The sequence below is a fragment of the Nicotiana tabacum genome, chromosome 23 (assembly GCF_000715075.1).
Source record: "Nicotiana tabacum cultivar K326 chromosome 23, ASM71507v2, whole genome shotgun sequence".
NCBI classification, from domain to species: Eukaryota; Viridiplantae; Streptophyta; class Magnoliopsida; order Solanales; family Solanaceae; genus Nicotiana; species Nicotiana tabacum.
This window is the reverse complement of record NC_134102.1, coordinates 116,260,450-116,273,026: the sequence shown is the minus strand read 5'-3', so window position 1 is coordinate 116,273,026 and position 12,577 is coordinate 116,260,450. Positions and strand designations below refer to the sequence as shown.

Below are 12,577 nucleotides of genomic sequence, written 5' to 3'. Positions count from 1 at the left end.
ATATCGATGTTTTGGTATAAAAATAATACTCATTTTAGCTAATACTTCTAACCAAATAAAATTTAATACCAAAATCTATACCAGAATAATTCACGCAAACCCTCGAACCAAATAACCATAGTGCTAAGTTTTATCGTGGAGATTATTTCTGAGAATGCTAACAGCTGGCCAAACGTTTGTCATGTGGCAGGGACAAAGTAAAAAAGTCATTGTTGCAATAGTACATATATATCTTAGTGATTAGCTGCACAAAATTGTAGGTCCTTTTTGCTTTAATATATTTCACCTAATTCCTTCTTCTTTTTCCTAGAAGCATTGAATCCAATGAGAGTGATTACTGATTAGACTTGTGAGCAAGTTAGTATGGACACGACTTTTTATTTGATAAGCTTGATTTGGTTCATTTTAGAAAGTGTTCTAAAATGTGCAATACAGGATTATCTATCAATCATGGTTCAGGGCGTTAGTATTAAGGTACGAGACAAAAGTCTCACGAATTTTTTTTGTTTTAGATATTTTTAAAAATTAAAAAATTTAAAATATAGAAATGTATTGAAAAATATATTTAATTAAAAAAGTTCAACAATTGATTTCATAATATGAACACAAGAATATTGTTTAGTCACCAAATTCTAAATCATTCAAAAGCAACTATATTTCCTAGCTCAGTGAAGATTGAGTCGATCTATTTTCATTTTCAACTTTTTAAATTCGTCAAACTTGTCATACTATATACTATATAGACACAGTTGGCTTTAAAAAGCTAAAATTTCAACTGGTGGGACTTACTAATATGTCATAGACGTGATACGTCTTCAATTTGATTTCTTTATTAATGAAAAACAGGATTTTATTAGCACTCTCTGTACCACAACTTAATCATGGACTCTACTCAAGAAGTTGAACTGCAAATCCCAGGTTTGTCACTGATTTTATTTCTCCTTCCAAAAGTCATTTATTTCCCATCTTTTTTAGCTCTTATCCACTCTTTATGATCACAATTTGATACTCTTCTTGGTAAAAATGATTCAAGAAAAGGAGTAGAGGTGTAGGTTTTGTTCCTATGTTTCTTAGAGGGTTCTCCAACTAAAGAACGATGTCCATCATCGGCGGCAGAGTTAAGATTTGAAATTTATGATTTTTGAACTTGCCATTAAATTCATAACTCGTTTTAGTTACTGGGTTCACAAGTAAATAATTATATACATTTAATGGATTACCTGATACAAATAGAGACAAAGGCGGATTCAGAATTTAAGTTCTATGAGTTCAAACTCATTATATTTTTAAGTTAAGGATTCATATCTATGTATTTCTTGCAATTTTGGTGAATTTTTACACAAACTTATACTCCTTGTCGAAAGTACTGGGTTCACATGAACCCGGTGCTTTTAAACTGCATCTGCCCCTGAATAGAGAGTCTAAACAAAAGCTACTGGATCTAAGTTGTCGCTCCGGCCCTGGTCCTGAAATTTAGCTTGATTAAGTGAATTATGCACCAAATAAAAATGAAATTTCTACAACTGAATTTTATTTGTTGTGTTTCATCATAGTTTTCACTTATTTGATTACTATATTAATGTTGTAGTGGCTGTCAAAGAATCAAGCAGAATACAAATGTTAGAAGATGACACAAATCAGCAGCAGCAGCAGCAACTTTCAAGATTCAGTAAACACTACGGTTGGTGGTTTAGAATATGTGTATACATCACTTTCCTACTTGTTGGACAATCTGCAGCTACACTTTTAGGAAGATTTTACTATGATAAAGGTGGAAATAGTAAATGGATGGCAACATTTGTTCAATCAGCTGGTTTTCCAATCTTGATTCCACTCTTATTTCTCCTTAAATCTTCAAAAATTGTCTCCTCCTCATCGTCCGAAAAACCATCAAAATCTTACCTTTCTCTCCTCTATGTATTTTTTGGCCTACTATTAGCAGGTAACAATTTGATGTATTCATATGGTCTGTTATATCTCCCTGTCTCAACTTATTCCCTCATTTGTGCATCTCAATTAGCCTTCAATGTCCTGTTCTCTTTCGTACTAAACGCTCAAAAATTCACAGCCTTAATACTCAACTCTGTAGTGATTGTCACAATTTCAGCTTCACTACTAGCAGTTCATTCTGAATCTGATACTTCTAGTACAAAATTATCAGTTGGGAAATACGTGATCGGATTCGTTTGCACTGTGGCTGCATCAGCAACTTATGCACTATACCTCTCTTTATTAGAACTAACTTTCAAGAGGGTGATCAAAAGTGAGTCATTTGACACAATCTTGAAAATGATAATTTATCCATCATTTGTAGCAACTTGTGCTTGTGTTGTGGGGCTATACGCGAGCGGAGAATGGAGAAATTTAACAGCAGAAATGAATGGATTTCAGAAGGGGGAAATTTCATATTTGATGACATTGATTTGGACTGCTGTTCTTTGGCAAATTGGTTCTGTTGGTTTATTGGGGTTGATATTTGAGGTTTCTTCTTTGTTCTCTAATGTGATAAGTACTTTGGCTTTGCCTGTTGTGCCAGTTCTTGCTGTGATTTTCTTCCATGATAAAATGGATGGGGAAAAAGTTATTGCATTGTTGCTTGCTCTTTGGGGATTTCTTTCCTATATTTATCAGAATTATCTTGATGACTACAAAGCTAAGTCCTCAAAATCTGATGTTGAGAATACTTCTTAAAATGGAATGATAAAGGATTTGGACTGTAAACTATAGCAGTTATAGTCGCTCAATGGAGATGTTTGCCTTTGTTTGGAATGAAGATGGATGAACAGTCACTTGAACCTGGAACTTGATAAAATTCGGGGAAAATATGGAAGCATACTTTATTATAAAGTCAATGGAATTGAGGAGGTACTCTTTACATCCAATTTCATGATATATTCTCTGTTAAATATCATGCAAAAAATAATTGCATGCTTCTTGTCCTTTTTTATGTACTATAATCATTATTAAGAAAAATATTGTATGGCGATTTTTGAATAGTATCTAAATTTTAAGTTTGTGTCAATTTTAACATATTTATAACTATAAATATATATTCTTTATGATGGTAGTGTCCGTATCAACTTATGCGCAACTTCCCACCGGTACAGGTGCCGACCGACACAGTTCAGTTGAGTCTTCCTTTACTCTTCGTTAATTACGGGAGGGTGGGAGGATACTTTTTCTATAATAAAAAAAAGAAATATGTTTGGTTTTAAATTAGTATGGACAGAGAATCTAAATTAGTAAAAGTTGATGCTTCACAGATGCATTTTGTGAAGAAGGGAGAGCTGAAGATGCCGAGAAAATAATACTAAGTCATGATTGAAAAAGGTCTGAAACTTAATGAGTTTAACTATATAATAATACTAATAAACGCAGGTCAAATACATTTAGCTAAGAAAATGATGGATTATATGAGACAGAGAAGCCTATATATATATATATATATATATATATATATATATATATATATATATATATATATATATATACACTATACTATACTATATATACATCTTATATATAGTATATATACATATTAATACTATCAGCCACACATAAAAAAATATATTAATAATATAACAACCAACGTCATCTATGTTACTATATTTCATCTACTAATAAAATACATGACCAAACCTCATGGATTGAGTAGCGCAATAACCTATTGACATTAGGGATGGCAAACAAGGCGCGGCGCTGTGGTTGCGGGGCAAACTCGCATAAAATCGCAAAATTTTTAACCCGCCCCGCCCCGCATAGCATAATTTGCTGTTTTCAGTCTGCCCCGCCCCGCATAATTATTTTTATGGGTAAGGTGAATACGTGGAGAAATGCGGGAATCTTAAAATTCGAGTTTAATTCAAGATTGATTCTGTCAAATGGATAATATCTACTCCATATTTTTCATCTAGAAGGACGATAATAATTTAAGTAGTACAATTCGTTATAAACATAATAATTGGCCAAAAAAGAGGGGAAAAAATCATGTTTAAAGAAGTATAAATCACAAAATGAAGTAACTTTCTAAAAGTAACTTAGCATGCGATTACTCTAATCAAATTAGTTTATTAATTAACACTTTTTTGGTTATTTATTCTTATCTTTTTACCATTTATTTCACATTTGACACAAACAATTAACGTTCTTCGGAAACAAAAACAATAAAAACACTAACGAAACTTTTGGCGTTCATGATCTTAATATTCCGTCACACTATTGAAATATTCCTTTTTCATCATATTTGCATTTTCAACCTACTTTTAATTCATATAATTATTATGATTACTAACTTTCTTAGCACAATCATATTTAAGCAGACATTGCTTAAAATTTTGTCCATTGTTTTCCAATGTGGTTTTGGTTGATGGGTGATTCTATCAAATGATTGTAATTACGTTATTAATAGTTTCTTTAAGATAGAATAAAAGGAAGTTACAAGATCTATTGGTAAATGACAGACGTTACATATATATGATCTTGTTTTAAGTTGTAATCAATGTTAAGGGTATCTATAATCTGTTGAATTATTACTCTTTAATAATCCTTTAATAGAAGATAATCCCAGATAGAATATATATACTATTATATTTCCAACAATGCCAAGGGCAGTTTTAGTAACTAGTAAGATTTGAAATAGGCTGGTTTCCCATAAATACACATGTGTCACACCTCCCCTTTTATTATTATTAATTAATTAATTAATAATTAATAATAATAATTCTTGTGGATATGTGAGGACGATACATATTTAGAACGCAAATTATCTGAACCGCTTTCTAAGATCATCATGTGATGACAAAAAATAGCAATTTGACTCATATTGTTCCGAATTTGAATTTTAGTGATTCTTTAATCAGCATCACCTAGTATAGTTTTTTCATTGTTTTCCGTTTCAGTTTAGATGACACATTTAGCTTATCGAGAGTCAAAATATTAATTTTGATCAATATTTTAAAATGTATCTTTTTATCATATTGACATGAGAATAATTACAATTTATAATACTTTTAGTATAGTTTCGAATATCTAAGTCTTAAAATATTAAGTTGAATTAATCAAACTTATCTTCAAAATTTAGTTAAATTGATTTTCGATAAGCAAAATGTGACATCTAAATTGAAATAGAAAGAGTATATGAACGCGCACCAGTAGGTCAACTACTTCTTTTATTGGCACAGAATAACTTATTTTTTAAACTTTATATAAGATAAATAAAGTTTTTTGTTGACATGAAATAAAAAAAATAAAGTTGACAACACATAAGAAAATGTCGTCAAAAAAGATCCCGCCCAGAGTCAAAATTTTAAAAATGTTGATAACTCCACATGACCTGAAAAAGACTATAAAAAGACTACCCCACGTGGCGCACTAACTCGACCACAACACAAACCCCCTGGCACTCACACTCCTTACCAAGTCAAAATATAATAATATAAAAATAGATTCCGTCACGTTCTCTACATTGGTACTACTATTGCTCATTCTCCTCTCGTTCGTCGTTGTAGCCGATAGGAATCTCCGACATCGGAGAATCGATAGGGTTAGGGTTTTCGTTAGAATGGAAGGCGTCATTGGCCTTGTAAACAGAATTCAGAGAGCTTGTACGCTCCTCGGTGATTACGGTGATGATCGGAGTTTGCCTACTCTTTGGGATACTCTTCCAACTATCGTCGTCCTCGGTGGCCAGGTCTGTTTCATCTACACCTATTTCTGTGTGTTTTCTCTGTGTTTTTTTGTTTTCTGTTTATGTATGTGTTTTGGTTATTTTATGTACGTGAGAGTCTGTAGATGATTGTTTTCTGTTTGATCGGTCTTTGTGATGGCGTTAATGCTTTTTATGGAGTTTTATTACTGTTGCTGGTTAATTTAGCGTTCTTGCTTTGTTTTTTAAATGTTTTGATTGAATTATGGTGGTTTTGTAGAGTTCGGGGAAGTCTTCGGTTTTGGAGAGCATCGTCGGCCGGGATTTTCTTCCTAGAGGATCAGGTAATCGTTAATGTACCAACTATATATATCCTAAAAAAGTAAAAAATCATATTCGTAAAGCTAAATCTGCTGTTCTTTTCAGTTATTTTAAACTGTAATTTCTCAATTGGAGATTTTTTTGCCAGTAGGTTGGTGCTAACAAATTATTAAAAAGGAAAAAAAAAAGAATCAAACAGAATTAGAGATGTACGCAAGCCTGGCTGATTTTTTCCCATCTGCCTAAGCTTACTCGATACTATTGTTGGTGGGAGGTAACATGAATACAAGGAATAGTCGAGATACAACAAGTTGCTTCTAACACCACCGTCATAAATTAAAAAGCAAATTTCATTTTTAATGAAATTCTGTTACGAGGATTTTGGATGTTGATTGACATTTCGACACCATACATATATGGATCAGTCAATGGAATAGAATATCAGAAACTTAACAATCTGATTCTTTTTCCCAGAAAGATAAAATGAAATCAGCTTTAGCAAAATGTTACCTCTGATTATGTCCAATAAAATAAAGAAGATATAAAAGAGACGTCGTTAAGCGCTTATTTTATTTCCTCGTAATTTACTATAGTTTTGGCTTTTTGTTTTTTTGGTGAAGAAGAATAGAGAAATACTGGATAGCTGGTACAATTGTAAATGCTGTATTATTAACATATGCAGGTAGAGTAGAAATACTAAAATAAGCTGTTACTTTAGTGAAAAAGGAACTAGTCTTTTTTAATTGGACCACAATATACATTCTCAGTGCTCTTATATTGAGATATTTGACAATTAATTGACTAATTAGGAAAAATGCTACTTTTCTAGCCAGTTTTAGACCTTTTGACCTAATGATTGTAACTTATGCTTATGTCATTATGTGTATTATCATGATTTGCTCGAGTTAAACTTTTCTTATCACAATGATAGACACAAAAAATAGATAAGACACTGATTCTAAGTGTCTTATATTGAGATATTTGACAATTAATTGACTAATTAGGGAAAATGCTACTTTTCTAGCCAGTTTTAGACCTTTTGACCTAATGATTGGAACTTATGCTTATGTCATTATGTGTATTATCATGATTTGCTCGAGTTAAACTTTTCTTATCACAATGATAGACACAAAAAATAGATAAGACACTGATTCTAAGTGTCTGTTTTTCAAAAGAAAAATTATATACTATTTATTTCATTCTCTACCTTTCAGCATAACCCAGTTTTAACTATCTTTGCCTTGGACCTACAAACTATACCATTTCACTATTTTAGAGATACTCCAAATTGATACAATTTTCAGGAAGCTGCATTGGAATTTTATATTGCAATTTCGCTCTGCTATTAGAAACAAAAATCTGTAATTTATTGGAAAATAAAGTTATAAACCACAAAATTTCTCCTTCCCTCCCTTTTGTTCAGTTTTCACATAGCAGTATTTATTTTGGGCAGGGATTGTAACAAGAAGGCCATTGGTTTTGCAACTTTACAAGACTGAGCCAGGACAAGAAGACTATGCACAGTTTCTTCACACTGGAAATAGAAAGTTTATAGATTTTGGTATGTTGGTTTTTTGAAAATGTGGTACAATGCGTAGTTGCCTTAGAGCTTTTTCATTTTTTCCTTTACTGTTGTGCTTTCGACATTACCTTGTCATATTTCTTCTGGTAGTTAGTCCATTACCGTAGCCATTTTGGAAGTGAATCTTCCGTGTAATATCATTTCAAACTATGCAATATTTATGTGTTGATTTGATTTGTACATTTCTTCTTAATGAAGCTATGGTAAGATCACAGATCCAGGAAGAAACTGACAGGGTGACTGGAAAGACAAAGCAGATTTCTTCTCTTCCTATTAATCTCAGCATCTACTCTCCAAATGGTGCGCCTTTTATGTTACTTTCTTTTATTTACAATAGTGTGCTGGCTTTCATTGTGGATTTAGCAGTGTATCTACAGGAAGGCATGCAACTGATGGTTTGCTTTCTTGCTTCTATATGTATATGTCCATTATGTTGCATTTTGCTGTTCCAAAGTTTTGTCTGTTATTACCTATTGTACATATAGCACACAAAAAAAGAACTTAACAAAGTTATTATATATGTAGTTCATATTAACATGTTGTAAAACGTCCTTGATTTAAGGAGGGTGGTGCAATTGCTTGATTGTAAGTTTTTAGCTTTACTCTATGGTTGATAGATTCTTGGTGGTATTCATATGAGTACTCAGTATTGGGGTTTTGATTTCACTATCAATCAGATAACTCATATTGGGTTTCATTGCAGTTGTCAATTTGACGTTAGTAGATTTACCTGGTTTAACAAAGGTTGCCGTCGGTATGTTTCTTCATTCTCATGTTGTTGGTCTTTCATTCGTACATGTTTCATGATCTATTTTGCTCAATACAATTGTGTGTGTTGACAGAGGGGCAGCCTGAAAGTATAGTTCAGGAAATCGAAGATATGGTTCGCTCATATGCTGAGAAGGTAATATGCTGAGAGGCAGAGAATGTCTTTGTTGATTGGCAAAATCTAACTATGTTTCTACCCTTTAGAGATGAGAAAGTGGAACTTTGAGAATTATGATCCTACTTAGCTTGTAAATTTTGCTCTCGACACTTTGTAGGAACCAACTGACAAAACTTTGGTTCTTGCATTGTAGCCGAACTGTATTCTTTTAGCTATTACCCCAGCCAATCAGGATGTTGCAACATCTGATGCTATAAAGATTGCTCGAGAAGTTGACCCAACTGGTATTATTTTCAGATCATCTCTGGCATAATAAAACATTTGCCTAATTTTTCCTGTCTTTGTTTTTTCTCCCACATTTGAAAAATACTTTTGAGGGTCATTGGAGCATTAACTTGCTTCCATGCAGGTGAACGTACACTTGGTGTGTTGACAAAGCTTGATTTGATGGACAAGGGAACAAATGCATTGGATGTGAGTCTTTTTTCCTTTCTACCTAACATAACAATTGGCTTTTGTTTGTTGAAGAGGTGTTATATTTCTCTGTATTAATCAACATCTTTTGATTCATGATCCATTTTTTATGAGGATCAGTTTATAATTATTCAGTGGCTATACTATTAAATCTTCTAAATTTACAGGGGAAAAAAACGCTAAACTCTTCTTAAAGTCTGTTCCATGCTGATTCCTCCATAGGTCATCTGCAATATCCATCACCACTTTGCATTTGAGTATAATGTGTTTGTTTTGAAGTGATAATATTCATTGAATGTGAGTTTTATGTCTGCCAGAGTATGAGGATAGAGCGTATAACTATTTTCATCATCTGTGGTTGTATGAAGTCCCTTGCATCAGGCATGCATTTTAAAACTGTATATTTATGGACAAGAACTTTCAGTTAAGTTATACCATGCTGAACTTCAAGATTGGTATAAATAGGCATTGATGAATAGTTGAATGTAGAGAAGGCACTGATGCCCTCTCGAGGCCATAAATTACAGTAGGATGTGGTTGTTTCCTTAGGATTATGCAACATTCATTAGGTTCTCTTTACAAATACGCTTAAAATTCTCTGTTATTAATAGCAGCAGTTTTTATGTTATCTTTGCTGCTGCTAGTCTTTTCACAACTACAGATAATTGCAACATCTTTTTGGCTGTATCCTATCATATATTGACATTCCTCTAAGGTTCCTTTTCAATTGTGTGATGAAGGTTCTTGAAGGAAGATCTTATCGGTTACAACATCCTTGGGTTGGAATTGTCAATCGTTCACAGGCCGATATTAATAGAAATGTTGACATGATTGTTGCAAGGCGTAAGGAACGTGAATTTTTTGCTACAAGTCCTGAGTATGGACATTTGGCCAATAGAATGGGTTCAGAGTATTTGGCAAAACTACTCTCAAAAGTATACACACTACCGAAGCTGCTTATACCAAGAAAGATTTATCTCTAATTCTTGCAATTGATATTTGTTACACGATGCTGATAGCAAATATTTGTTTTTCCAGCACCTAGAATCTGTGATCAAGGCCCGTATACCAACGATTTTGTCTTTGATCAATAGAAGCATTGATGAACTTGAGGAAGAGCTGAGTTACCTAGGGAGACCAGTTGCTATTGATGCAAGCGTAATGATACTAATATTTTCCTTTCCTGAAAACATGCTACTGTTTGATTCAATATCTTTACTAGTTTTGCTTAAATTGACAGGCGCAGTTGTATGCCATATTAGAGCTGTGCCGTGCTTTTGATAGGATTTTCAAGGAGCACCTTGAAGGAGGGTAAGAATATACATTTTTCTTTAACCGAACAAAGGAGGAAAAATTGTTGATTTGACTACTACTGTATTTTGCTTCTGTCTTCACAACCACAACTATATTTTCTTATGTAAAGGAAAACACACAATGTTTGGTTCCATTAACATGTAAACCATTCACTGTCAAATTGTGTTACAACCTGTGAAAATGTTGGAAACATGTAATGAGGATATTTTCAGTCGTTTTCATGCATAGTGTCTAAAAAACCAAGGACATATACTACATTGCCTTGTAATGAGGTTAAGTTGATCATATTTGGTCTTCCACATCTGCTTGTGCAGGCGGTCAGGAGGAGATCGCATTTATTGGGTTTTTGACAACCAGCTCCCTGCTGCTCTGAGAAAGCTTCCATTGGATCGTTATCTCTCGCTGCAAAACGTTCGGAAGGTTGTCTCTGAAGCAGATGGCTATCAACCTCATCTAATAGCACCAGAGCAAGGTTATAGACGGCTTATTGATGGTGCTCTTAATTATTTCAGGGGTCCTGCTGAAGCCTCAGCAGATGCAGTAAGTAATTGCACCTTTTCATTCTTTTATCCCGTGGATGTGAATTGTCATGTTACTTCATGTGGCTATGGTTAAGGGAACCTTTTTATGACATTGGTTATGCAAGTACTCCTTTTTTGGGACCACAGATTGTTACCAGTATTCGGAAGCTGTTGAAAAATGGAAGCTTTCTGAAATACTCTCTCCACAGGGATTGGAAACACTAGCTTAGATTATGTACTAGGGAATTGAGTAGGAAAATAAAACTATGGTCATGTCAAAAGGAGTTTGTCATATAAGCCAACTTAAAAACTTGGAACTGTACAGCAATAAGCCAATTAGTAATAACAAAGCTGCTTTCTCTTGAAAGCGCATAATTTTTCCCTCCCCCTTCCCCACTAAAGAAAAACAAACCAATTGTTCAGGATTCCAATGCTTAAGTTGAAACTGATATTTCAACTTAACTCTATGAATTGACTATGTAGGTTCACTTCATCTTGAAAGAGCTGGTGGGGAAGTCAATAGGGGAAACTCAGGTATGATCTGAAACCTCTACTACTTCATTATCTAATGGCAAATGATGAAATTGATATTTTCTGGATGCAGGAACTAAGTCGCTTTCCAACTCTTCGAACAGAGATAGCATCTGCTGCGAATGAAGCATTAGAGAGATTCCGTGATGACAGCAAGAAAACTGTTCTGAGGATGGTGGATATGGAATCCTCATACCTTACTGTTGACTTTTTCCGGAAACTCCCACAAGAAGCTGATAAGGGTGGAAGCCCAACTGCTTCAACTGCTGACCGTTACACAGAGGGGCACTTGCGCAGGATAGGCTCAACCATTTCCTCATATATCGGGATGGTGTCAGATACCCTACGAAATACAATACCAAAGGCCGTGGTTTATTGTCAAGTTCGGGAAGCCAAACGTTCTTTACTTGATCATTTCTATACGCAACTGGGCAAAAAAGAGGTATTTCACTTGTCTACTTAAATTAAATACCCTCCAGAGATTCTTTTTCCCTTACGCTTAACATCCTTAATGACATCAGTAGAGTCAATGGATGATGATCAATTCATCAAATTGTGAACATGTCATTGGAGGTGAAAGCAATGTTATCTGCTGATGCAATGTTATAAGCACTTGAAACCTTTTCTTTTACTTCTATGCACAAAAGTTTCCAAATAATTGCAGAGATTGATATGATTTATCTGAGAATAAAAAATATCGAATAAATAGTCTGAACCAATTTTAGTAAGACCTTTCACAGGCGAGGTTGAAAATTATGGTCTGCTTTCCTTTCAGGTTCAAATTTAGTCTACAGTACTTAATGAATTTTTCCCAACGTGTAGGGTAAAACTCTCGCCCGGTTACTGGATGAAGATCCAATCCTGATGGAGAGGAGGCAGAAATGTTCGAGAAGGCTTGAGCTGTACAAGTCTGCTAGAGATGAAATAGATTCAGCGTTATGGGCAAAATGATGTGAAATAGTTTGCAGTCTAGTTAGAAAATGTTTTTTGGTCTAAACCTAGGCTTTTCAAAGCCACAGCATCTTGTTACGGGTTTAAACTAAGTTGCATTATTGCATTATTGAACTTTGAATTATGCCTGTCTTTTACCGTTGGCAATATCTAAGAAATTTAGGCTTTCCGAAGCTACTGGGTCATCCATGGAGGGAGTTTTTTAAATTCGCATAATTTTTTCTTTTACTGCCTGTCAGACTTCAAAAAAGGCAAAGGGAAAAGTAATGGTTTTGCATATCTTATGCACTAGCTGTGCAATGGAAAAGAACATGGAATGTTTTAGCTATATTTACAACATTATCTCACAAAAC

At 33.9% G+C, this 12,577-nt stretch overlaps 2 protein-coding genes across 2 annotated transcripts; both read left to right on the top strand.

Moving 5' to 3' along the window:
• The first annotated feature begins 455 nt into the window (after nucleotides 1–455).
• LOC107779918 (putative purine permease 11) lies at nucleotides 456–2,994 on the top strand. Its single transcript, XM_016600420.2, has 3 exons — nucleotides 456–474; nucleotides 847–918; nucleotides 1,589–2,994. Exons 2-3 carry the CDS (start codon nucleotides 882–884, stop codon nucleotides 2,689–2,691), a joined length of 1,140 nt encoding a protein of 379 aa, XP_016455906.1. The 5' UTR covers nucleotides 456–474; nucleotides 847–881; the 3' UTR covers nucleotides 2,692–2,994.
• Nucleotides 2,995–5,391: 2,397 nt separating this feature from the next.
• LOC107779919 (phragmoplastin DRP1E-like) lies at nucleotides 5,392–12,397 on the top strand. The gene is made up of 15 exons (XM_016600422.2): nucleotides 5,392–5,689; nucleotides 5,925–5,988; nucleotides 7,419–7,526; nucleotides 7,746–7,847; nucleotides 8,251–8,301; nucleotides 8,390–8,451; nucleotides 8,627–8,717; nucleotides 8,843–8,907; nucleotides 9,648–9,842; nucleotides 9,946–10,065; nucleotides 10,148–10,218; nucleotides 10,536–10,761; nucleotides 11,226–11,276; nucleotides 11,347–11,715; nucleotides 12,096–12,397. Exons 1-15 carry the CDS (start codon nucleotides 5,561–5,563, stop codon nucleotides 12,222–12,224), a joined length of 1,833 nt encoding a protein of 610 aa, XP_016455908.1. The 5' UTR covers nucleotides 5,392–5,560; the 3' UTR covers nucleotides 12,225–12,397.
• The last annotated feature ends 180 nt before the right edge of the window (nucleotides 12,398–12,577 follow it).